General features: G+C 37.1%; 2 protein-coding genes across 3 annotated transcripts; both read right to left on the bottom strand.

Moving 5' to 3' along the window:
• Positions 1–13044: 13044 nt before the first annotated feature.
• LOC137723601 (transcription factor bHLH149-like) lies at positions 13045–14136 on the bottom strand. The gene is made up of 2 exons (XM_068462799.2): positions 13945–14136; positions 13045–13838 (listed from the first exon to the last, which is right to left on the bottom strand). Exon 2 carries the CDS (start codon positions 13771–13773, stop codon positions 13144–13146), a length of 630 nt encoding a protein of 209 aa, XP_068318900.1. The 5' UTR covers positions 13774–13838; positions 13945–14136; the 3' UTR covers positions 13045–13143.
• Positions 14137–24066: 9930 nt separating this feature from the next.
• Positions 24067–26750, bottom strand: LOC137722146 (putative high mobility group B protein 11). Of its 2 annotated transcripts, none has more exons than XM_068461120.2 (6): positions 26551–26750; positions 26050–26125; positions 25503–25668; positions 25295–25429; positions 24883–25106; positions 24067–24450 (listed from the first exon to the last, which is right to left on the bottom strand). In XM_068461120.2, the coding sequence occupies exons 1-6, from the start codon at positions 26697–26699 to the stop codon at positions 24220–24222; spliced, it is 981 nt and encodes a 326-aa protein (XP_068317221.2). In that variant the 5' UTR covers positions 26700–26750; the 3' UTR covers positions 24067–24219. The 2 variants fall into 2 exon arrangements, with proteins under 2 accessions (XP_068317221.2, XP_088548151.1); XM_088692025.1 differs by having other exon boundaries at positions 25295–25396; positions 26551–26707.
• Between the last annotated feature and the right edge of the window lie 491 nt (positions 26751–27241).

Below are 27241 nucleotides of genomic sequence, written 5' to 3' on the forward strand. Positions count from 1 at the left end.
TTTGATCGATAGAGGACATTGGATACTATGCCAAATTGGAAATACCATTATTTGATCGCGTTTTTATTTTAAGAGCTGAATAAGTTTACCCTAGCTAGAGCTCTCAAACGGACCAAATTAATCGAGTCTCTGCTCAAAAACTGAAGAAAGTTGTCATATTTTGCTCACGCCACAATTTGGAGGAATTTAAAAAGGAAGAGAAAAGCTGGCCTCATTAATCGAGGAACAGGAAATACATGTCTGCAGGCCTAATTTAATTGAATTATTAGGTAGACTCCGTTTAATTTTCGATTTCGTCCAATTTGATCTGGCAAACAAGTCTCTCTGATTTTGAAAATTGAAATTCCCAGAGTTTAGACTGTTTGAAACCTGCGGAACTGCTGCTTTTTCTTGGCGAATGCTTTCATTTCATAGTGGTGTAACGGAGATAGTTGACATAAGTTGCTCACCCCAAAACTTAGAGGAAGTGACGATAAAGTTTGAGAAAAACACGAGGGTTTTCAATGCTTCCATTTCCTTTCAAGATAAAAACAAAATCATATAGATGCATTTATGTTTATAATATCGAAAGTTTAGTGTTAATGACAAAAGGTTTCATTGGGACAACTTGTTTAGTTCTCTAAAATTAAGAATTTTAAGACAATTTTCAGTATTTCTATGCCACTATTTTCTTTGTTTGGTAGTGATAGGAGCATATTTATGCGACTTAAATGGCTTGTTCTCGTACATTTACGTTATGTTTCTTTAGTTATTTTAGTTCTTTATGCTTCTTTTGTGTGTTTTCAGGTTCTAAGGGCAAAGTATGCAAAAGGATGCCTTTTGGAGCCTTTTGGAGCAAATTAGAGATTGGAATGGATATCATATGCTTGGAGCCAAAAGGATGGACGAAATTGAAGACTTGAAGTAGGAAAGTTAAATCCTAAAAAGACCTCATGTTTGAGCATCATTGAAAACTCCTACGCATTTTAGAACACAAAAACAACATTCCTAGCAACCTTAGGACATTGTCGTGTGTTTCCTTGTGTCTCCCTTCCTTGCCATGCAAGGAAGGGCTTTGTTCCCTATAAGAAAGATACTAAACATGGAGAAAGATGAAGCCTTCACAGAGGATGTTTACGTGAAGCCCCACTACGAGGTGTCGAAGCAGAAGGAATAGAAGCGGAAGGCATAGGAGCAGAAGGCATAGAAGCAGGAGGCATAGAAGCGGAAGGCATCGGAGCGGAAGGCATCGGAGCTAGAGCATTCCAGGCCTCAATACTTGGCCAAACGCTGGATGACCCAGGAAAAAGGTGCCTCTGGAGATAAGACGCAAGCCTTTGACGGTCATTGTGAATTCGACCCTCAGATTCTTGCAGCTCATCAAGCTTCCTCTTCATGCCCGCCGAATAGTTATTTGCAAGCACATGCAAACTTCTATTCTCGTACTTAAGCTGTTTGATTTCCTGCTTAAGACTTTCCACCTCTGCCATCAACGATTCCACTTGGCGGGACCGAGCAAGCAGGCGTTGGCCCATGTTGGACACAGAGCTCGCACACTGAACACTAAGTGCAAGGGACTCTTGAACGGCCAACTCATCGGACCGTCCTGACAGCAGCCTACTATCTTTTGGAGTGAGGAGGTTCCTAGCTACTATTATAACTGTTGTGGCGTCCTGCATCACAGAGTCTTCACCTGAAAGAGGACCGTTAGAAGATAAAAAAGAAGGGCGCCATACATTACCTTGACGGGGCGCAACCGGATCGCTGCTGAGACTCAAATCTAAGCTAAGGTTCGATGAGTTTGCCATTTTTTTTCAAAAGTGTTCAAAGAGAATGGGTGGATGGAGTTAAATTTCGAAGGGCCGGAGACGATTTTCAAGAATGGGAGATCTTCAGAGTGTGTATGTTGGCAGTGATCGAAAGCTCTATAAAAAGCCAAGGCGACGAGTCCACCGATTCAAAGAGCCGGATTTTCCGGCGTAATTTAGGCGACGCGTTCTCGGCTTTTCAGAAGACGTGTTCAACTTTGTCAAAAGATTTCTTCTTTTCAGAAAACACGTGGAGGCCATCATCGTAACTACACATCTTTAGCCGACAAGCGCAAAGTTCGGCGACGCTTTCTCTGCTTTTCAGAAAACGCGTGCAGCTTTGTCAAAAGGAGCCGCATCTGCACTACCACGTGTCGTTCAAAGAGAAGGGGCGTCGTTCAGAAATCGAAGGGGCGCCTACTCAGAAATCGAAGAGGCGTATTCAAAGATCGAAGAGGCGCCACTATTTCAAAAAGCCGGATTTGCGGGATCAAAACGTTTGTCGACAAGGGTAAAAAGTACCAACACTTACTATTATCTCTATATATGTCGACCTTCGTCTTTTATGGCAGGGCAAACCTGAAGAAAATGCCCAACTCTCCCTCACCTCTGAGGGCGCACTCCCAGCAAAGCCTTTCGAAATACTCAATTTTTTCTTCCCCAAAGATGATACCAGATGCCTGGAGTACAGATGACCTAGGAGGAAACAGCACAACAAATACATGTGCTGATTCATTCACCGCTTCTTCAAAAGCAAAGGTATCTCATATCATCAAGGTCAAAAGCAAAAGTATCTCATATCATGCTCTTTCCCTGTCTTTTTCTTTGTCCTTGTTCTTACTTGCATGGCAAAGTAAAAGAAGCAATCAGCCGGCACTTGGAGCCAGTCTTCCGATCTGGAGCCGACTGCCTGGAATCTATTCCTGATTGCTTACCTAACGTTGCTCTCGAGTAGTCATCTTCAACGGTTGATACACTTCCAGAGAAGGGACCACTCCTGCAAAGATTGAACAAAGAAACAGATAAAAGGGGTAAGTTCAGACCTTCGGGGGAGACCAAAAGAACCATCCTGCTGCCCAGTTCAAGAAGTAGCACAAAGGAAAATCAACGATGGGCAGAAACCAGTTCAAGAGTAAGCCTGTGGAATCACAAAGATCAAAGCCTCAATGCAATTACCAAGGAGAAGATGGAATTTACACTTCATAACCAGATTTGCATCCCTAAACTCTTCTCTTTGTTAATTACATTCTGCCATGTTTAGTATGTTTAAGTGTTTTTTGTGTGTTTACTTATGCTTTGTGTGAATCTATGCTTAAAACATTGAGGACAATGTTTGATTTAAGTGTGGGGGGGTAACTAAGTATGTTGATGCAAATTCGTTGAATTTTATCACCCATAACTTCAAGTGTTGTTCCTTGCTGTTTTAAATGTTTTTAAGGTGTTTTTAAACTGTTTTAGCGTGTTTTGTTTTATAACTCCGAAAATCACATAAAATTTTGAAAAACATGTTTTAAAAAAAGCCTAAAAAGAGTGTTTTGAGTTGTTTTTGTGTGTTTGTGTCTTAGGGTACCTTCCAACACAATGATAAGGATTTGGTTTATAATTGCATGACGGTTAGAAAGAGTTATAAACATAGAGAAAAGTTTGATTTACTCTTGGTATATGTTTGGTTATGGTTATAATGTATGACTTCACATGCAATCATAAAAGAAAAAAAATTCGTTTTTGTAACATGCTTGAAAGAAGGAACTCAAACAAACGCTACAACCCTGAGAGACTTGAGCCTATAACGTTCTTTGGAGAGTATAATCTGTGATTTCTTGTTTTCTAAAGTCGTTGCATGATCTCATTATTCTTTGCTTGGTTACTACTTAGAAGGCGTTTCATCATATAGTTCCAAATGCTAGAACTCATGCCCATTTCATTCAAAGCATGTTATTGATTTGCATAACACATATTCAAGAAGAAGTTGTGTAGTGACCACCACCATAGCCAAATAGCCTTACTTCCCATACTTCGTATATTTTGTAAGTTTTAACCCCGTTGAGCCTTGTTTAGCCTTTATTCTTTGTTTACCCACATTTTCCTCACCTAGCCTAGTTTAGGACAATCCCCACCCTTGTTCTTAAAAGATAGTGAGCATGACTTAATTGAATTCCTTTTGAGTTACATTATGAAAGAAAATAAGTGTGGGGGAGAGAATGTTTAAGTGTTGATGTTTTGAGATTCAAAAGAAAAGAAAAAAAAAGAGAAAAGAAAGAAAGAAAGAAAAAAGAGCTTGAAAAAAAAAAATGAAAGAATAAGTGATTGAAGAAAGGTTCCAAAACACCAATTCTGGGCGTAAATTGTCTAAATTCTCCCTTTTTGTTCAAAAGTTGAGTTTTCATTCAAAAGTGAATTCTAAGTTGATTCAAATGCTTTGCTCACTATTTCTTTAAGAACCTTTGTTTTCCATATCCCTTCTTTGTTATCCACACACCCCAAGCCCCATTACAACCCGTGACTTCTATCTTGAGTGTTATGTGTTTCAATTTGTGGAGTTTGAACTTGGTATGAGCTTATGGTGTCACTGGTTCTCGATTCTAAGTAGTAGCATTCCATTCATGAGATCATACCTAAAGATGTTTATTAACTCCAGAAATTGCTCTCTTTATGATACATATATGTGAGTGTTCGTTTTCATGTTTACATCAATCTTCTCACATATAATTAGTTTAGGGTGTGGAGTTAGAAAATCTGTGTGAAAATTGAGTGCATATCTTGTAAGGATTTGAGGGAATTCTCTAAGGCATGTTACTACATTCAAATCAGTGTTTTAAATGCTTAATTGTGAAATAGTATGTGGTGACTATGATTAAGAATGTATTCAAGTGAGAAGATGACTAAAATCTGTGGGAATAATGATTTTTAACTTGTCATGTGCATTGGAAGTCCCTGATACGATTGTTGGACGGTGTAGGTTGTGTTTTGTTCTTTTTGTTTTGTTTTTCTGTTTTGCTCGAGGACTAGCAAAAGCTAAGTGTGGGGGTATTTGATAGGAGCATATTTATGCGACTTAAATGGCTTGTTCTCGTACATTTACGTTATGTTTCTTTAGTTATTTTAGTTCTTTATGCTTCTTTTGTGTGTTTTCAGGTTCTAAGGGCAAAGTATGCAAAAGGATGCCTTTTGGAGCCTTTTGGAGCAAATTAGAGATTGGAATGGATATCATATGCTTGGAGCCAAAAGGATGGACGAAATTGAAGACTTGAAGTAGGAAAGTTAAATCCTAAAAAGACCTCATGTTTGAGCATCATTGAAAACTCCTACGCATTTTAGAACACAAAAACAACATTCCTAGCAACCTTAGGACATTGTCGTGTGTTTCCTTGTGTCTCCCTTCCTTGCATGGCAAGGAAGGGCTTTGTTCCCTATTTTAAATACTTAAACACTACCACTTATCATTCACCACTTATCATATCATACATTCATTTATCACTTATCATAATCATTCACTTATCACTTAACATATCATACACTTATCACTTATCACTCATAATCATCTACACATTTCAACCATTTAAACACATGTACTCCACCTACTTCACCTACAACATCCACCTACTTCACCTACAACATCCACCTACTTCACCTACAACCTCCACTTACTTCACCAACCTCACACACTTACTTCACCTACAAATGACATAGCCATATGTTCCCTCCACTACTCCTATAAATACCCTTGCATTCATTCATTCATGGAGATCTCATTTCATACACAACACACCACAAACACATCCTTTTCTCTCTTAGCCGTGAGTCTCCCTTAGAATCCAAAAACCATCTTTCCATTTCCATCACTCCTCACTCCATTCCACACTTCCATTCCCCCAAACCAACTATCCTTAGACCTTACGCTACAATAAAGAGGAAGAGAAGAGGGCCTAAACGTTCATACAATTCAAGTTTGAGTTGTTGGAATGTTTAGGTGTTTCTTTGATTTCAATGTTTAATTTTAATTCTCTTTGTTTTGTATGAGGAACTAAACCCCCCCTTAGCTAGGGGGTGATTGGAAATATATGTTTATGCTTGCATTTTGATTTGATTACTTCTAATTGCATTTCATAAGTTGTTGATTCAATTTGTTTAACCGTTTGATTGATAACTTATTTATGTATGTTTATTAAGAATGCGCGCTTAATTTTCATGCATGAATATGACGCTAGAATATAAGTGATTTTCACCTAATCGTTATGAACTTATATTCACAAGTAGTGCAGGTTGCTTATAAACAATCGCGTTAAATGAATTCTTGGCACGAGTTTCATGCTCATCATAGTAACGAATGCCTCGTCAACACTTATAGTTTTCATAATGCTTAATGATCTTTGATTGTATCTTTATTGTACTGTTCACGTAAAGGACTTTTGGAGAATGTTGTGAATTGCGTTGCGCTAACCCATCCAATTCATTAACTTAAGGAAAACTTGACGGTTAATTTAAGCGGACCTAATTAACCCGGGGTGATGAGTTTCATAATTTATCGAAAGATCAACTGGAAATCTTTTTATTATGCAAGTGTAACATATGTGGAGATGACCCCCTTAGCTATTCTATCATCCATTCATTCCATTTCATCAATTTCATATTTACATTCTATCTAGTTTATTTAACTTGTTTCGTTATTTCAATTTTCGTATAAACTTAAATCCCCCTTTACTTTAATGTCAATTTAGTTAGAAATCATTTTAGTTTGTGTTTTTAAAAGCATTTTGAGTCTTTGGTTTGTCTTAGTGTTTTAAAGTTTAGTTTTACATTCTTTGAGTCTAGTTTAGTGTTTTATATTGTGTTTTTACGTTTTTGAGTCAAATCCAAGTGATTAACAATCCCTCCTAATCCCCGGTCCAGAACGATCCCTACTTACACTTATACTACAAATTGACAAAAAAAGGTTTAATTTGTGTGCGTATAAATCTCGCACCAGGTAGCAGGGTTTGTTATAAACAATCACAATAACAATTAGTGGCAGATCTACATTAGGGTAAGTAAAAAGCTATTAATTGACAATAGCCGTTGTTACTATCCTTTTTTGCTACCTATGATGTTTCAGAAATTTCATGAAAGCTCACTTTAATTACACCTGTCATGAGGATAAACTGTTTTACAAAAATCTTAAAAGGATTGAGTTGCGTGAGTTATTAAGATTGTTTGGTAGGAATGGAGAAAATAGCGTTTGAACATCTTTCCTAACATGAAAGTTTATTGGATCCGCCACTAAGAATAGTTTGAGTAGCATTTAACTTTTGAATCCTTATCCCAACCAAGAGTTTTTCTATACGAAATGCCAACCAAGACCTACATCAGCAAATAATGGTTGGGAACAAGTGAAGCAGCAGAGCACGGCAAAACCCTAGAGGTCCTTTTCTTTTGCCACCAAGAAGCCACGTTCGGCAAAATAACAATAGGGTCCCCAAAAACTTTGGTAATGTGATATTAATGGTCAACTTTGTCACAAGACTAAGAATCAGAAGATTAGAGATGGATAATGCGTATGTGTGCTCATAGGTTGTGCCACGAGTTGCCAATTATCTAATTTTATGGAGAGCACCACAAAACAAAGTGTCTGCAGTGCACCTGCAGCTGCAGGGTCCCCAGCCAAAAAAGGCTTGTTCGACACACATTTTGTCCTCTTACTTTGGGTTTGGGGGGCCAACTCCAAGTGCGTCCAATGTTGTTGGGGCCTTCCTTTATAGAGTGGTTGTGGACTTTGACAACTCTAAAGTACTTCCTCTATTTTGTAGTTTACTGCTGCCCTCATATATGTGGTGTTGGCAAATCCCTAACTTATATGATCTCTTTCTCTTGTGTGGAATATAGAGGTACATATTGCAATTAGGTTCAACCAAATTTTGTTTAACTGAAATCCATATCCAAACTTGAATCTTTTAACTTAACGGTGCGCGTCATCACATTTATTAGAGCGCATGTATTGTATTATATACATTTTGAGTTCAAATTGCAGTTAGTTTAATTAAAAACAAAATATCACTTGTATTAAAAAATATATAAAACTAAATGGATCAAATGTGTGCTTTCAGTCATGCGCTCAAATTCAATAAACAAATTTTTTGAATGTCATATGAACCAAAAAACACAAGAGGATTAATGAATCAACACAAAGACATAAAAGAATAATGGAAACCGTTCTTACCAATGAAAATGGAACACTATCTTCACTGTAGATATCCATAATATTTTGTTTTATACATTGCGCATGAAATATTTAAGTGTTAGCTCCTTTTACAAAGAAAACAAACTTACAACAACAACCTAATCTTAAACGTTAAATGTACAAATTCACAAAGGCATTCACAAAAATATTGGCATACGAGAAATATGTCACATTCCGGCCAGGGGTGGATCACTTCCTGGGCCCACTCCACCACCGTAGCACGATATTGTCCGCTTTGGGCCCCGACCATGCCCTCACGGTTTTGTTTCTGGGAACTCATACGAGAACTTCCCGATGGGTCGCCCATCCTGGGAATGCTCTCACGTGCTACTCGCTTAACTTCGGAGTTCCCATGGAACCTGAAGACAGTGAGCTCCCAAAAGGTCTCGTGCTAGGTAAGGATGGGAATATACATATAAGGATCACTCCCCTGGGTGATGTGGGATGTCACAATCCACCCCCCTTAGGGGCCCGACGTCCTCGTCGGCACACCACGGCCAGGGTTAGGCTCTAATACCAAATTGTCACATCCTGGCCCGGGGGGGGACCACTCCTCGGGCCCACTCCACCACCGTAGCACGATATTGTCCGCTTTGGGCCCCGACCACGCCCTCACGGTTTTGTTTCTGGGAACTCACGAGCAACTTCCCGATGGGTCACCCATCATGGGATTGCTCTAGCCCCCTTCTCGCTTAACTTTGGAGTTCCGATGAACTCCGAAGCCAGTGAGCTCCCAAAAGGCCTCGCGCTAGGTAAGGATGGGAATATACATATAAGGATCACTCTTCTGGGTGATGTGGGATGTCACAAATACAACTGAATTGAACTTGAGAGCTATGTCAAATATTAGAATTGAAAGTGATGTGATATATATATATATATATATATATATATATATGTTCTTGAACATGGAAGAAAGTATGCAGAAATGCAGCTAAGTTTCCAAACTAATTTTTCTAAAAAAATAAAAACTTTACAACTGATAAAATCAGCTATATACGTCAAATAATGCTGAGGCATAAGCCAAAATTGATTTAACTGTTTGCATATGTGACCTGATCAAGGTCTGTCGATCGATAGAAACCAGGATGATAAAAGAATATGAGAAAAATAATGCAGAAGAATATGCGGGCATTATTTGATGATTTGGTCCGATGGCGACATGTCACTTGGCTGCAAGTGACCAGCGCAGGCTAATTTGGCACATTCACTATCCATGTCATAATCAGGTACCCATCCAGAAAACGACACGTTGCATGCCAAGTTGGAACAGGTGTTGCGATTTAAATTGTAAAACCGAACTTGAAGGCTATGTCTTGGACCTCCATACCCTCCTGAGCTCAAATTGTTGGACCATTTGAGCGATCAGCTATCATGAAATTACATGATATTGATATTATATCTCTATGGATAGTACGAGTTTTCATTGGTCAGACATTCTTTATTAGGCCTTTAATTCTCCTTGCAGATTCTGGATAAGATTTATCTTAAAGTCTTGATGAACGGTGGCGATGCAAACTAGCTAGCTAGAGGAAGAGGAAAATTAATCGAAATTTTGATACAAACGATATTTTACTTTAAATTACTATAAAGTGCAAAGAGGAGGATTTAAAGTCGTGTGAGTAAAAAATAGTACATATGTTCTAGTCAATGTAACTACGCCACTGTCTGCTTCGAAGAGTTATATTCGTTTCATAAAGTATACCTCTAAGTTTCACTTTTAAATTTACGGAACCAAGATGATGTATGAGAGTTCAAAATTGTAAGTGGTGCTAATTAATCTGCACTAGAGTTATAAGCTAATAGTCTATTTTATAACTATTTTAGTTTTTTATTTTTTAAATAGTCTAAATAAAAATGAAAACCAAGCCAAATTTTGTTAACCCTAACAGTTACTAAATAAGTTCTCAATTTTTATTCATTTGTTTCTTAAAAAAAAGTGAAAACGAAATTATTATTAGACAGACCCTAAGCTACTCTCGTTGCATTTTGTATTGTCTCTTCCTCATAACGCAGGTAAATATTTCTCGTGTGGTAGACCCATGGGACTCAAAATAATAATTAAAAAACAAAAGTAAAGGAAAGAAAAAGATAGGTTTTAAAAGAACGCACATGGAAGCATGTGAGGATATAGTGTGTGTGCTTGAAATGAAGAAATAAATGGGGAAAAGAAAAGCACACAAATAATGTGATTCGATAAAACAGACGGAGCATGCATTGGCAAAGCCAACAAGAACACAAAATATGTGGTCCTTGATTCGATAAACCCTTTTGATCTCTACACGTACAACTTGATAGGGATGGTCCTAGCCTCCGTCCCGTCTCCATTTGCAACACGACACGTGTCTCGAGCCGTAACCAGACTTGCTAACCCCTCCCAATAATAGGAATATGAAATGTCTAAGAGTGACATTTTGGTGGTAGGACATGCCCTATAAAACCTTGTTTGGGACCAAAATGTTTGTATAAATATTCCCCCACACTAAACATTTGAATGCTTGTGGAGCAATACTTTTGATTGCCCTTTAGTTATAGGGCATATCCCATTTGCTTCAAATAGCATGTGACGGTTTGTTTTACACGCACATGCATGCTTTTTGGAATTAGGGTTTGGACTTGTTGGAGGGTCAGTGCCCTTGGAATTGTAGGGTCCCTGAGGCACATGATGTGCGGCTGTATCTTGTAAGACCCACAATTTTGTGGAAGTGGGACTAACGCGATTCCCCCCCCCCCCCCCCCCCCCACAACAAAAAAAAAAAATCTTAAATTTTTTTTTTTTTTTTAAATTTCTTCTGAAGTTAGTTTCACTTTATCTTCTAAATTATTGGAAGGGACGGTGTCAGAAAGGAGACGAATGCATAATCGTGTGGTACATGAAAGACGACGACGACGACGACGACGACTACTACTAACCGAGCTGCAAATTATTTGCTTTGAAGAGTGTAGCTATTTGGATCACATTTCTGATCACCTTTCTAATACATGTGAGTTTCATGTATACAAATAGAGTTCATGTGTATTAAAGAAGTGATTAGCAAGGTAATCAGTAAATGTGGTACGTGGAGCATTACTCTTGCTTGAAGTGAAAGATTTTATCGGTGAATATGAGACAAATAGAAGTCTTTAGTGCCATACAATACAAGCGATAAGCAATTAAGCTGCAGGTCCATTTTTGTAAAAAGGAGAAAGGTTTGGAAGAGATTTAGCATACATGGTCTCTAATCTCCATCATTCATCTGGTGGGCCTTAAGGGAAAGACATAATTGACCGCAATAGTAAGAGAGTTCATTGTACTTAACTCTAATATAATAGTTGTCATTTAGTACTACGGTCTAGTGTATTCCTCTTCTCTTATAAGTGAGATGTTTTAGGTTCGATTCTCGTCAAAGACGAATTTGAACCACATTGTTGCTAACCCATTTTGAGGCTTAGTCCACTCCCCCACCTTTTTAGTGTAGATAATATCATTTATTCACCAAAAAAATAGAAAAAAACTCTAATATGATAGGGGGAAGGGTTCGAAACTCCCTCATATTATTATTCAAAGGAGGGGGGGGGGAAGTTTCAAACCATAACAATAAATTAAGGGATAAGGGAGTTTCAAACTCGGGACACATAGGTGGAACTCCAACAGCCTATCAACTAGGATATTAGACTACATTGTCAGATACATTCTATTTTCTACATTCTAAAGTCAGGAGTCGGGTGAACCGATTTCAGTTCATCATTTGATTACAAACTTACAAGAAGACCAATTTTTTACTTCAAACAAGCCAAACTTACCATTTTGCAAATTTTCATTGAAATCAAAACTAAGGTAAATTTTGTACAATATTTTGGGTTTCAACTTAGACTTTTTACAAAAGCAATAGTTGACATTAAACTAAACGAAATGAGAGATACGAACATGAGTGCAAAAGGATTCAAAGCTGCTTTCAACTTTGATTTAAAACTAAATGAATAAAAAAAATGTTGGTTAATTTCTCATTTTGGGAAAGATCGACCCAAAATGAATTAGACCTTGATCATGTCGTTTCCTTTTATCCGAAAGTAATTTAAACCACATAGAAGAAAATTCGACTTATAATTGCACCACACTGCTCTAAGTACCCAAAATTAGCCCTTATATTATTTGCCTAGCTTCAAAGTAAAGTAGAGAATATAATCGTAGCATCATAAGTCATAATCGCACTTAGGAGCTAATCACTTTTCCTTTATGGTTTTTGTTTCTGCATAGAAAACAATAGATTTGGTTTAGTCGAGATTTAAACGCAAGACTAACCACACTTCTGTTGATAACCTGTTCGAATTTTTTTTTTTTTTTTTTTACATAAACAATATTCTACACTAATTTAAATTAAAGAAGACTAATTATTTGAAGTTTAGTAAAATGAAGCATGATCCCCATGTATCCAATGTTTGAAATTTCTTCGACATAGTCGATATTTCCATGAAAATATTTGAAAATCAGAGAAAGACATAGAAGGGACTGAAGTCTAAACTTCACTACATACCATAAAAACTCTTAAATTTTGGCTAAAATCGACAGATTTCGTTAATATTTCCGACATATCAATTAAATATCAGATAAACTCTTATTATCTTATATTTCATCAAAACGAGTGCTTGACATTCCCTAAAGTTTCGTTTTAAATTTTCATCATTTTCATTGAAAGCAACCGATATCGAAATTGATATCGATATATCCATTGATATTTTCATAAATTTGCATATAGATAATTTCACCAATGCCTATATTTTAAAAATTGCACATATCTAAGAAATATGGTAAAAAAAAAATTTAATTTAAAAAAGAAAATAAAAATAGGCACGGATATTTTCAAACGCTAATAACAATTTTAAAAGCAAACGACAAAAATTAGAAGCCGGAAGCACGCTGTTTAATTAGCAGTGTTTGTTGATAAATGAGAATAAATTAGGTGGCATACTCCATCAACTCAATAAATTAACGGTTAAAAAATAAAAAGAAAAAAAATGATAGCGGGGCAATGAAGAAAAGAAAAAGCTACGTATACAATAAAATACAAGAAAATAAAATTTTCATAAGATTAAAATATTTATAAATATTACAAAATGGAAAAAACACCTGGCACAATAACCCGAGGCGGCCGGCTCTCAGCGTCAACTGTTGACACTCGAACCGGGACGGTTCACCGGCGAACCGGAAAGTAACTCGGCGAGAGCCGCCATGGCTCTGACCTGCATCTTCAAAGCCGCTATGTAATCGGTCGTTTCTTCTAGAAGGTTTGGCAGCGACGTCTTTCGGCAACCGGGAACCAACCGGCTCAGAACCCGAACTTTTTTCTGCACAACTGGTAACATTATTCTCTCTCTCCTAACCTCCGTTTTCTTCAACCTGTTGTCCCCGGTCACCCTCGCCTTTCTTTTCTTGTGAATCGTTTTGCTTATCCTGAGACGAGCCGTTAGAATCGCCCTGCTCCACCGAGTCGTCCCCTTCGCCGCCGTCGCCAGAACGCGGTCCGCCGCTTCCTTCACGTCCCTCCCGCCTCCCGCTACCTTCGCCACCGCCGCCGACGACGTAGACGATCTCCGTCGCACCTGACGAAGTGCCTCCGCGAGCTTCGTCGAGTAGATCCGCTGCTCCGTCTCGGATCTCCATCGGACTCCGGTTTCTGAGCTCCGATTGTGATCCTCTTCAACGACTCCGGTTTTTCTCCGCTTTTTCCGGCTCGACTCCATCGACAACGCGTCCAGGCTTCCGTCAAAGTTCGACATCATCGACGCCGCCATGGAAGAAGATATTGAAATATGTTGAGAGTGCAATTCAACAATCACCGATATATATACACACACACCTGCAAATATAATCATACAAAACGATTGTTATATTACGATGATGAAAACAAGAAGATGAACAAATCATATTTACACACACACACATGTAGGATTGTATCTATATACCTGATAAGTGATAAAAAGAGAGCGGAGTTTGAGTTGTTTGTTTGGGTGGAGGTTTTGAGAGAGAGAGAAGGGGGGGGGGGGGGGGGTGTTGGGTTGGGGGGAGGGAGAGAGGAGAAATGGGAATGGGAGAGACTGGGAAGGGCTTGAGAGTGAATATAAAAGCAGTTCACGGGAACAACGCGGTGTTACCTTAATCACATTTATTGCCGCCCTCTTCCTCCTTTTTCCCTCTACCTTTCTATTCTTTTCTCTCTCTCTCACTCTTTTTTTTTTTTCCTCTCCTTTTCATTCAGAGTATTTATTTTGGGTATTTTTAAAATATTTATTTATTAATTATTATTAAGGGAAAATGGCACAAAATTATAATAATAATTCAAAGATAAGAATTTTGAACTCTGAATGCTTGGATAGAACCTCAACATCTTAATCACCAGTTATTTTAATTTTTTTTTATTTCAGTAATTTTATACGTGACATCAGAACGTACCTCAGTCACCTATCATATTACCCTGTAAAACAAAGTTTAATTATTTAATGACTAATGTAACAGAAGTTAAATTTCCGTCTTTTATTGTTCCTAACCATAATATCTCTCAAATAGGGTGAGAACTGAGAACGACACAGAATCAAATGAGATTAAAATATATGAGAGTTTTATGCTTTTGTGAGAGTGTCCCGACTAGGATGTAGTAAGGCTACGTTTAGAACATTAGCCTTCGCAATTTTCTTTTTCTCTTTTAATTCATTTTCATATTTGAAAGAAATATTTCTAGATGTTCATTGGGATTTAATCTGTTTTAATAATATTAGGAACAATAAACAAGTAAATTGGTAAATGGGAAGTTATGAAACATGGGGATGATGTGCATATGGTTCAATATCATACTGGATAGTGTATTGTGTTTTCACCTATACGTTCTGTGTTCGAAACTCTCTCATTCCCTTAATTATTATAATAGAGTCGAGTTGAGTCTCATTCCTCCTCTTAATAATATTAAATTTAAAAAAGAAAAAGAAAAAGACGTTGGGATGAATTAGCAGCGTAACGCTGAAGTTTGATTGGAAAAATAATAGAGCACTAGTAGTAAAGAACAAAAGAGACCCTCCCCGTTGAACATGCTGGTGATTGGGAACATGTGCAATCTTCATCAATCGGACAATGTTTTGTGGGCTCTTTAGTTTTGTTTTTCTAATAGTGAATGTTGGGTTATTTCACTTTCAATTAAATGAACGCGACATTTATTTGCGTGTGATTCACAAAATTCACATAAAACGATTAAAATAAATTTAATGGGTTTGTAGTTTAAGACTCCGTTTGAAAATTGTTTTTGAAAACTAAAAATGCTTCTTAACAACCGAAAGCAATGACGTATTTTTGTATAAGTACTTATATTGTGGACTCCCCACTCTTACAAATCTAGCATAGTTGTGTTTGTGTAACTATGTTTGACATAAATGCTTAAAATTGCTTATTAATCGTAAAAACGGTATTTGATCTATAAAACTTTTAACATCCTTATTATAAAAATAAAAAATAAAAAAAAACTTTCTACATAAGCAATCTCAAACCGATTCTAAATGGTTGAAAGTATATGCTCATGCATTCGAATTATGTCATGCGTTTCTCTCTTTTCTGATATTGCTTATGTATAAAAAAAAATGAGAAATGAGAAAACTAAAAAATTAATTAGGTCAACTACAGCAGGTAAACCTTCATTAGATGCAACTAAAGTCTAAAGCAGATAAACTTTCATTGTGCCGAGATCATGGCTCCGTACACCAGTCTCATACTACAATTGGTTGGAATTGTTTTCTTAAAATTTCCGTCCAATTGTATTAAATTACACTTAATGTATCGAGTTATTTTTTTGGCACACCAAAATATTTTTCGGTCTAAACAGAGTTGGAAATGTGTTTTGTGATATAAATGTTTTGAGTTGTACGTCACCCTGGCAGGTGAAACATATCCTCACGTCTCTTAAGAAAATATAAAATGCATTTCAAACGTGCCGCATTGAATTCCAATAAATTTTTTTACCAAAAATGTTATATTCACTTTGTGAGTAAGTTTTGACACAACGGAAAAATTGTTTTTTAGCGATCAAATAGTCACAAGTTTAAGTCATGAAAACATTCTATTTGTAAAGTGAAAATAATGTCAATTGTCAAGTACGATAGATGTTTTACCTTCCACCTGAGTTCGCCCTATATTATAAATGCACTTTGAAATTTACCAAATCATAGAGTGAAAGCTTCAATCCACGGGGCAACGTGTCACCGGAAAATTTGCCAAAAAACATGGGTCTGTCTGGTCGTCGTGATTCTTGTCTTGCAAGGCCGGCATGTCTTCTTTTGTTATAATATTTGCAATCTTCCACTAAGTCCACTTTTTAAAATTTCGAATGTGTTAAATCAATAAAATCTTAAATAGTTCCATGTCTTGACTGATATAGTATAGTAGTTTATTTGGGGTGACAATCTCGAACATTATACGTTATAACTTGAAATCCATTTGGATATAGATATATAATTGTTCTCATTTTGGCAATAAATAAATATGAGTTAATGCATCATTATTGTTATATCGTTTTGCGTATTGATTAATTCGAGGTAGATATGATAACAACACGGTTACAACGGTTAAAATTGAATACAATCCAACTTTATAATATACGTGAATATCAATTTGTTAGCAACCAGAAAGCGACTATCATATATTTTTGTCAATTGAGAAATTACTTAATTATGTGTTAAATGAAATAATATTAAAAACTTTGAGATAATACACCATGCGTATTGCTCAGCCGGTTAAATGCATTCACTCTATTTGCTAAGATTTTAAGTTCAACTATCCACTCCCTAATATCGCTTGCATAACGAAAAAGAAATATCCACAGATGATACTTGAGAAAATATATTCGGTTTTTATTTATGGATTTATTTTTGGTGGATTGATGATGTGGAAATAGCTGATTTTAAAAAACCCAAATGTGTTGGCTTCCATCAACTGGCTTTGGGGACAAATGGAATTTGTCTTTTAGCTTAGCAATGATTAGTGGGTAATGCCCAAATAGAGAGAGAGAGAGAGAGAGAGAGAGAGAGAGAGAGAGAGAGAGAGAGAGAGAGAGAGAGAGAGAGAGAGAGAGAGAGAGAGAGAGAGAGAGAGAGAGAGAGAGAGAGAGAGAGAGAGAGAGAGAGAGAGAGAGGCATGTGGTTGTTTTGATGGCGCTTTCAATCATCTGGACCATTATTTTTGTAATTTTCTATCAGCGGCTTTGGAGTTTGGACGACCTCCTAATTTAAGGATGTGGCCGGGTTCGATCCACATTGCCTGCCTCACGTCTTCGTCTTCCAACATGCTCTTTTCCTTTTGTTTTTGTGGTTTCCTCGCTAAAATGAGCGACACCAACTTAACAAAACCATAAATCTATCGTACACAATCTTATCTTTATTTTGTAAAGAGACCAAATTCTTGATTTTTTGTTACACAGGAATAATATTTCCATTGTGCCAAAGTTCGGCCTCTCTAATTTCCACTACTAAATTTATTTATTTAAATATCTCATCTACTAATTAATAACAATAATTATTCCACTTAATCTTATCAATGAAGCAATATTTGATCGATTAGATTATCTTAAACCCTAGAACATGTGTTATGTAAGCACATTAAGGGGCCTGATTTCACAAATTGGAAGATATAAACAATCTAAAAAAAAATAAGATCCTCCAACTAATTACATGCCAGAAAGCTTGTCTCCTTGTGTGAGACAGACCTCATTACCAAAAAGTTGGGTTTAATTAAAATTAGTGTATGTTTAATTCAATGCAAAACACTTGGATTGGAAATTTCTAGCATAAAATAATACACGTTATACATCAACAGTTATAACTCTGTGGTGAGACAGGTTCATTTTTTCCTGTTAAGTTATAAAATGATACTCAACGTTGAATTTTACGATGAAGTTGATTTGATATTGTCTCACTAGCCGACTTTGACCTCTGTTATTTTGAGGTCATATTTTGTATTCAAAGTTTGTCTTGATTTGGTATCACTTTAGCAGCCTGCATAGAAACAATGTTTTACCCCTAGATGTCCAGCTAATTGATGCGCATCAACGCATTTCGGGGAGAACCAGTTAGTTTTGGGTTCGAGTATCATTTTACCCCTATCCATAATTCATCCGCTAATTCTTCAACATCAATCGGTTTGGACCTCCACTTAGTTTCTGTGACATCTCACATCGCCCAGGGGAGTAATCCTCATATGTATATTCTCATCCCTACCTAGCACGAGGCCTTTTGAGAGCTCATTGGCTTCGGGTTCCATGGGAACTCCGAAGTTAAGCGAGTAGCGCGCGAGAGCATTCCCAGGATGGGTGACCCATCGAGAAGTTCTCGTGTGAGTTCCCAGAAACAAAGCCGTGAGGGTGTGGTGGGGCCCAAAGCGGACAATATCGTGCTACGGTGGTGGAGCGGGTCCGGGAAGTGATCCGTCACGGGTCGGGATGTGACAGTTTCACCCAAACTTCTCAGGTTCGGGTCAATAAGTAATGATAATTGTCGTATGAGGTAAAAGATTCAACCTTGACTATGGTGAGATAATGTCTTCTCGAGTTAATCAAGGAACAATAACTATCCGAGCATCGAATATAAAAATTCAATTACAAAATTAATTGTTTTTAATGACTTAAGCTACAAGTTTATTGTGGATTTGCTAATTCACTATACAATTTCCTTTGCATCCTCCGCAATATTCTTACTTATCCCTTCTCTAAACTAATTGAAAAAATAGTCATCCCGGGTCGGGCTGTGACAGTTTCACCCAAACTTCTCAGGTTTGGGTCAATAAGTAATGATAATTGTCGTATGAGGTAAAAGATTCAACCTTGACTACGGTGAGATAATGTCTTCTCGAGTTAATCAAGGAACAATAACTATCCGAGCATCGAATATAAAAATTCAATTACAAAATTAACTGTTTTTAATGACTTAAGCTACAAGTTTATTGTGGATTTGCTAATTCACTATACAATTTCCTTTGCATCCTCCGCAATATTCTTACTTATCCCTTCTCTAAACTAATTGAAAAAATAGCCAATGTGGTTTCATTTGGTGTTCCCCGCTAAATAAAATAATTTGATTGGGACTAAATAACTGAATCACAAAGATGAACCAAAAGACCTGTGAGCTGTGACTGCATAAGACAGGAAACCCCTGATTGGTTTTGGTGCAGCCTTGCTCCCTAACATGGGTTTCTTCAATTTATTATTAAAAATCTTTGTCATTCAGTTTTTTTAATTATATTTTTTTCTCATTAATCAATAATTATGATGTTTAATTTGACAAGCAAACTCTATATCTCTTTGGTTTCATCTGTCACGGGGGGATGTTTTTCTAAATTGTTAGGTTTTTGACTTTGATACAATTAATGTAGCTGCATTTCCAATCTGAATCAAACTTGCTGGTCAAGCCTCCATTTGGTTGTCTTGGGGAAAATCATGAAACTTGAAGACTTCAACTCTTATAGATTAATTAGTAAGAGAGGCAGTTGAAGAGTTCATTCTCACAGTTGTTAATGCTAATGAGAGACACTTTAAGAATTAACTGTTATAAAAAATAAAAAAAAACTATCACATCTTTAGTCTTGTTACTTCAATCATTGTTTATTGAATCCTAGCTTTGTTTCCACCTCTAATCACCCATTTGGGATTTGGGATCTTGGTAAGGTATTTCCGAAGTTAAGGAGTCTGTTCTGACAAGAAGATATTTCAAATGAAAATCTAGCAGCTCTTGTTCATCCCCACTTATCATCAATTGTTAGTGTTGAGCTAAGTAATAGTTAGGTCTAACAACAATTGAGTCCATCATGAGTTTTTCTTTTCTCTTCAAAATTGTATTGTAAGTTTTTGTGACACGAGTAGAAGTTTTGAGATGCTTATTTTATGAACAACCCTAATTTGAAGTACAACAACTAAGTCTTATTCCACTAGCTAAGTGAGGTCGACTGTATGAATCATCGAATGGCGCTGCACTCGGTTTTGCGCCATGTCTTCCGTTAACTTCAAGTATTTCATATCTTTTCTTAAAATCTCTTTTAAAGTCTTTCTAGGTATTTCTCTATCCCTTTTGATATAAGCCTCCGTCTCATAATCACATCTTTTAAACGAAATTAAAATTAAGTTCAAATGTTTGAACAACTAAATTAGGATGAAATTAGTACAAGTGGGTGGGTAGAGCCAATTAGATAGTGCAATGGACTAAATATTCAACACTCAGACAACAATGTTGGGAAGAAGATAAACATGGAATTTGGTGGCAGAAGCGCGTTTTAAGTTGTCATCTCTTCTAATATTATAATGCGAGTGATTATTTAATCTAATTTGATTAAACAAACATGGTACATATTCACATGATTTGGTTAAGTCTTAAGAGCTTTTGTCAAAGATTGATTCTAACCTAAATAATTATATTTGGTTTTCCGGGTACCCTAATTAGGTGCCTAATCCTCATTAGTGATCACACTTTCATCATTTGATCAAATGGAGACAGGTGCGCACGAGTGTGCGTGTCTTAGTGAGCAATCCATCCATTGCTTGTCCCAAGAACCATAATCATGGTGTTTTATGTTAAACTAATGACAACAAATAACAACTAAGCACAGGCTTGGGTTCGATAATATTGTTCACATGCATCAACGGTTGACAATCTGGTCACACGGGCTACATGCTCGTGGATGGTCGGTCACATGGACGGTTGTTTAGTTAGAAGCAAGACTCTTTAACAATAATGATAATGATGTAAAAGAAGAAACACAATTAGGAAATCTCATGCTTTAGTTAGGGCAAAACTGTTTTATACTTTTTAGTAACTATAGCTGCTATGTGTAATTTGGTATCCAATTTTCGCGGTGAACAAAAAATTGTAGGAGATATTGCCATCACGGTGAACAAATAATTGTAGGAGATAATGTCAGCGCGCATCCGGTAGCTGTAAGCTGCTTTTTCAAGTTTTTGGCTTTACAACGTATGACCAAGTTCCATGTTAGTCAGATTAGTCAACATTTATATGTTTTGATGCAATAACATGCAAGTGCGCTTTCTTCTGGGTTAGATATGTTGGATTTATTCCGATGTAAATCAACCCTAAATCGTCTACAACATATAATAGGAATGTAATATTGAAGATTAATGTAGATATTGTGATTTGATTTCCTAAAGATATCAATCTTATATTAGGTGTCTTGTAATATTCTTGATTTTATCTGATTATGACACCTAACTGATAGGCTAAAAATGTGAGATTTGGGATTCCTTTATGGACAGAATCTTAATACCTTAACCAGTATAAATACTAAGGTCCATGCAAACCCTAGACACACAATAAACGATTCCCATAAAGTAGTTGTATACGGTTAGATGCTTTGTAGAAGACTTTGGTGTTGTTGCATCGACATCATTGTGCTTGGCATCCAATGGCTATTGTTTTACGATCAAGTCAGCCAACTCCTTGTTTATGTTTTAATTATATAACCACCTAAAGTTTACACGATCCTGCAATTTCCTCTCGGAGGGGTGCTTGGAATAATAACGATTGATACAACCGGACCTCATCTTCCTTGCAATAGTAAATCTGCAAGACAAGCAAAGTTTGATTCAATTCACATTTGTTGAAACAGCTCGTGCAATTCGATTGTTTTGGCAGACCTGATTGGTTTGTACGCGAAAATAAGCGTTACCTTGCAATTTATTCTCCCCCGTTGAAGCTGAGGGTGAGGGTCTCTTGAAATGAAGAATTGCTGATCCTTCTGGACTAAGATATCCATCCACGGGATCAATGGAAACCGTGGTTTCAGGCTCAGTTTCGACGCTAAACTTACTGCGAGCTTCCTGCATTTAGAATCTTTACGTGACAAATACGGAAAGGGCCATGCAACACCAGAAAATTTGACAAATAGGATGAGAAACCACTGCGAAACAGTAGTAGTAAGTTGAAAGCTACAAGTTCTTTGAAATGAAGAGAGGATTGGGGACCTTTGAAAAATGATACCCTTCGGTTACTGATATTTTAATAGACAGGTTACCCTCGTTGGATACGGACCGCCATCAACTGTAACGGTCTGTGTGTCAGCTGATGATCGTCTTCTGAGGCGTTTCAAAGATTTGTGTTTTGCTACAGGAGGCCGAACCCCTTTCAGCTCCAGAAAGAAGTTCAGCTTCTTCCTTGTCTAGATATCTGATGAGACTCTTGTTTGTATCAGCTATGAAAAATTTTCTTGTACAAATAAAGAGAGAGAACTTTAAACCGAAGCTTGTTACTGATAAGGAATAAAACCGAGTCTCACTTTCTGATTTTCCATGGTATTTACAAGATTATAATGTTGTTGATGCACAAAATCAGTGAGACTTTGGAACAACGTAAATCCGACCGTAAATCACACAAACGCACAAAAATACAAATATATAATGTGGTTCATCCTAAGTTGGGGCTACGTTCACACTGTTGTCGATCCAGTTTCACTATGTAAATTGAGAGTTACAATGTACATGGAGGCTATAGAGGCTAGGATTTGCTCTCTTTGCCCTCCTCCTAAAGTGAGGGTGAAGGATCCTTTTATAGAATAAGGGTTTCCTTCCCCTCTTACATACATCATGGGCTAAGTAGTGGGACCTCAATATTTCATTCCGCTTTTACATGGCTAAGCAGTGAGGTCCCAATATTGAAGCCTAATATACGGTACAACAAATGTAATTTCAAGTGATGCAGATTCTAAGCGGCATATGCAATTCTAGAAAAAAAAACGTCACCATTTTTCGCACATAATGGCTCTGAAAGCTGCCAGAAGATAACGGCTTATTAGCAAAATGCTGACCCTTTCGTTTCTAAAATAATATGATACGTTAATTTATGTGTGTGTGTATATATGTATGTATATATAAGCTGCCTATATATCCACATGCAACTTCGCATTTTTGAATTACAAGGTTGCCACTTTGCTTTTTTTTACCCCCCAAGTTTATCAAAACCAAACACAGCCTATATAATATGAACAAAACACATCATGAGAATCATTGCTTTCTGGCACATTTCGAAATAAAATAGGGAGAAAAACAGAGAAACAAGGAAACCCCAGAAGCCAAAAACCCTCAAAATTTGAGAAAACTCACAGGAGGTTCAGGCCAGATGAGTTATGCAACTTGTTGAGTCTCTGATAGAAGCTTTCACTCAGAGAGTTCTCCAGGAAGCTCTTCCCATCAGCCCCAGAAATCGTCGCATTGGAATCCATGATCTGTGTCTCGGTCTCAGCCTTCATGTTTGCACAGAGAGATAGCTTTCACTTCAATGACTTCACTCTGCTCTCCTTCAACATTTGTAATCCCCAAAACTAAAGCCAGATGTCTTCATACAAACATGCAGATTATGCGAATGTTGATGTAAAATGGATTAATTAACTTACGGATTTACTTAGAAATTCTCTCATCCAACCGAGATTTGTTTTGAGTACTATCATCGTCTATTAAATGCTTACAAACGTGTTTAAACAGTACACTATTCATCTAATAAACGATTAACACGTAATAAATTGGTGACTTAAAAAAATCTCATTGACATCTAGGCCCAATTGTGATAGGCAGTAAGTGACGAGCGAAATTATTGCCGAGACTGGAGCGTTTTCCGCCTGAAAGCTATGAACTCTCTTTGTTTTCCATTTAGCTTCAAGACATTTTAACAAAAGTTCGCCCTTACCTACATAGGCGTTTGTCCACTAGGATACAATGATCTAACCTGTAACCAAAATTTCAAAATTCGACAGTAAGCTCGTTTCTCGTGCATCCATCGGTCCTCTACACGGTGCATTTTATCTGTGCCGAAACCAACTTTGTCATTTCAAACATTTGTAAACACAGTCGATCATTCTCCATGCCTCTGAGAAGAGAAGATTCTCTTCAGAGAGAGAGATTGTTTAGAAATATCATGGAAGAAAAGTCGCGGTTGAAACAAAAGACGATTAGCTAAAAACCTTTCTTTACACTAAGGGAAGGGTCTGAGGATGCATTTTCGAACCCCGTCTGTAGCCGCTCACCACCAAAAACATAAGGGCTAGGCTACCACATTTCCATCCAGGGGAACGGATTTCCAAAATATACACGAAAGACCGGCAAGATTGTAACATATATAAGAAATGTACAAGACCTACCTTCCCCGGAATATAAAGAGTCTCCGATTTCAAAAACAAACCCCACCCGAAATTCTTGAGTCCTTAGGTGAACCACATTACTTACTCCAGTCAATCCCTTCCAGGAGACTTTCTTGAAAGTTCACTGACAGATTTTGAACACAGGATTTTTCTCTATCAGACTGCAAAGCCGCGCGGCAGCTCTGATTCCGTGAACATGAAGGCTTCTTTCCTCTTTCTGCATTTTGCATGCCCTGGTTTTCCTCATCACCCGTCATTTCTTGGGCCACTCTTTTTTCTTTAACCCTCTTACTTGCCTCAATATATGGCTGCAAGGAAAAAAAATAAACACAATTACACATACCGACACTCAGAGGAAGGACATTAGTTGCAGAAAGAAAGGAATAATCAGCCTGTGTTTAAATAGTCATGCCGCCGAACATTGTCCACTTGATAAATTACTGATTGTCCTTGAAGTGCGGTATTAGGAAAAATACGTTTTTAAAATTTCAACACTAAATGAGGACTAGTTTAATATAAAATTTTGGGAATCAAATGCACAAGTTCTTGTTAACTTTGCTTCCAGACTCAGTTTAAGCAAATAAACACTGGACCCGAACATAAGTAGATCATAAAAGATACTGATTGCACAGTTTGAAAGCTTCAAGGGAATAAAATAGCATACCACGAAGCACGTAAAAACGAATGCAACCAAGTGGCTGAACATTAACGTAGACTATGTAAAAGTTGAGTAACTCTACCTGTTTCTCACTCTCAGAGAGGCACCTCCATGCACCGACGGCCAAGTCTAAGACCCTTCGACCCTTAAGTTGCTCCGGAGCAGAACTTTTCAACCGCTCACATTCTTTCCTGAGGAAGATAGTATAAGCACTTTGTGTCCCTCGTGGAAAACCGCCACGTTTTTTCATCTCTTTTTTCTGGGAGTGCAGCTGGGGGAACTGCTTCTGTTCTGCAGATGTAGAACCTAATCAAATTTCCTACATGTAATGTTTTAGTTTGCTGAATTCACAATTTTGCATCACAAAGAAAACAATCGGCCCCACGACCTTCTCTGTTCCTTCAGAAGTTTGATAACCACTAAATGTACAACTGCAACATGTCATGTTTTTAGTTTGCTGAATTCAATCAACCAAGTAAGCAACTGTGACATACCTATTGGCTGACAATTCTCTTTGCGCGTCGTCTTCTCCACATGAGAATTTTCAAGATTTGGTAACATCTGAGATGAATAATCCCTACACTGCCCTTCCATTGCTGAGACATCCCCAATATTATAAAAAGCATGACCTGATATTTTTATCCTAATCAGAAAAACAAAGGTAATACAAACATATTGAAAACATGCATTTCGCTACTCTACCTAGAGTAAAAGCAGCTTTCGCTTGAGGTTCCCTGTAGTAGTAAAGTTTTTCATACTGGTAGAGAACGAGTGCGTAAAGGTTTAAGAGAGGTTGAGAATCCTGCAGACTGTCACAATCCAATTTTAAGGCGAGTGCAACTTCGCCCCATCTCTCATCAGCGGTAACCTGGAAAGTAACCGTTATAGGTCTAGTTAATATCTTGTGCTGCAACTTCATCCCTTCAAATTTTAAGGTGAAAAGTTGAAAACCACTTCATCTAATAAATGATTCCGTAACTGCATAGGAACGCGCTGCTAAGCACTTCAACAATTCATGTTCTCTCCTAAACAACCAAGACATTCTAATTTCAACTAGATAATCCCAAATCTGGAAGCTCAGAACTTCGAAAACTTATCGTTCCATGATTCAAAATCAACACAATCAAAGTAAACAAATTATTAGTCCCTTTTGGAACATCTGATAAAACACGAACGAGGTAATGGACTCTCTTTTTGGTTTTCACTACATAAATACGAAACCATCGTCAAATGATTGGAAACAAACTACCTGAAGAAACCCTCCTCTTGCAGTAACTTCTTTGTAACACAAATGCAAGTCCAGCATTGATTGTCTGAGATCAAAACTGCACAGTGCAACCAAAAAGATATCGCCAACCGGGAACAGGTTAAATTAACTGAACCAGTATTCACCATTCCAATCACAGAAGCTCCCCAAATATTCCACATGCATAAGTAAGTAAAAGGAGGTTTAACATGCAGCTTCTGATTTAGGAATTAGAAAGTTCCGACTTTGCTTCTTGTGAACAAAGATTCTAACTTTTGCTTTTTTCTTCCCCACAATTTTCTCAAATACCAAACATGGCATGCATGCATGCATGCATGTACATATATGCATATCTGTGTGTTTGTGTGGACAAAACCCATCATGAAAATCCTTGCTTGAACCCACTTGAGCAAATAATAAGAAAAACAGAGAGAAAAAAAAAAAAAAAAAAAAACTTAGAAGCCCAAAACTATAAAAAAAAACTGAAAAAATAGCAAAACTCACACAAGGTTGAGCCCAGATGAAGTATGCAGCTTATTGAGTCTCTGATAGAAGCTGTCAATCTCCGAGTTCTCCAGCAAGCTCTTCCCATCAGACTCAGAAACTGTCACATTGCAATTCATGTTCTGTTTCTCGCTCTCACTTGCTTCCATGTTTAGAGAGAGAGCTTGACTTTAATGGATTCCACTCAACTCCAGTTGTACATTTCCCGAAACGAGAAGCCAGATGTCGACATATAGACATGCAGATTATGCACATGTTGCTGCAAGATGGATTAACTTGTGTATATACACTCGGGAGGGTCGGAGAATCGGACGTGGTTAGAAATCATTATAAATTTTTTATTTAAAATTAAATATAATAAAAATTGATTGTATAGTATACGATCGATGGTTGGTTACAAATTACAAATAGCATATTTATGATGAATCGTTTATTTGTTTTATGTGTATGAGTGTCTAAATGATCTCTAAATTGAAATATTTTTTGTAAATATAATCTTTAGATGATGATAAAGAGTATGAATGATTTGTTTATAATGTTCGTATGGTAAAAACACATTAATTATAAGCAAATGACAAGTAATTTTCCTATAGGAGACACAAACATTGTCTAAAATGAGCACTTTTAAAGGTCCTTGAATAAAATGCCTTTTAAGCAAATTAAAATTAAAGGCCCCTTGTATCAATAATGA

Source organism: Pyrus communis, chromosome 4 (genome assembly GCF_041283825.1).
Source record: "Pyrus communis isolate YQ-2024b chromosome 4, ASM4128382v1, whole genome shotgun sequence".
Taxonomy (NCBI): Eukaryota; Viridiplantae; Streptophyta; class Magnoliopsida; order Rosales; family Rosaceae; genus Pyrus; species Pyrus communis.

What these genes read in the sequence shown, in the direction of transcription:
- LOC137723601 (XM_068462799.2), bottom strand. Translation starts at nt 13,773, where the DNA reads ATGGCGGCGTCGATGATGTCGAACTTTGACGGAAGCCTGGACGCGTTG.
- LOC137722146 (XM_068461120.2), bottom strand. Translation starts at nt 26,699, where the DNA reads ATGGAAGCAAGTGAGAGCGAGAAACAGAACATGAATTGCAATGTGACA. An exon ending in TCATCTGGGCTCAACCTTGT is followed by an intron (nt 26,126 to 26,550) that starts GTGAGTTTTGCT and finishes TGCACTGTGCAG; the next exon opens with TTTTGATCTCAGACAATCAA. An exon ending in TCTCTGAGAGTGAGAAACAG is followed by an intron (nt 24,451 to 24,882) that starts GTAGAGTTACTC and finishes TTTTCCTTGCAG; the next exon opens with CCATATATTGAGGCAAGTAA.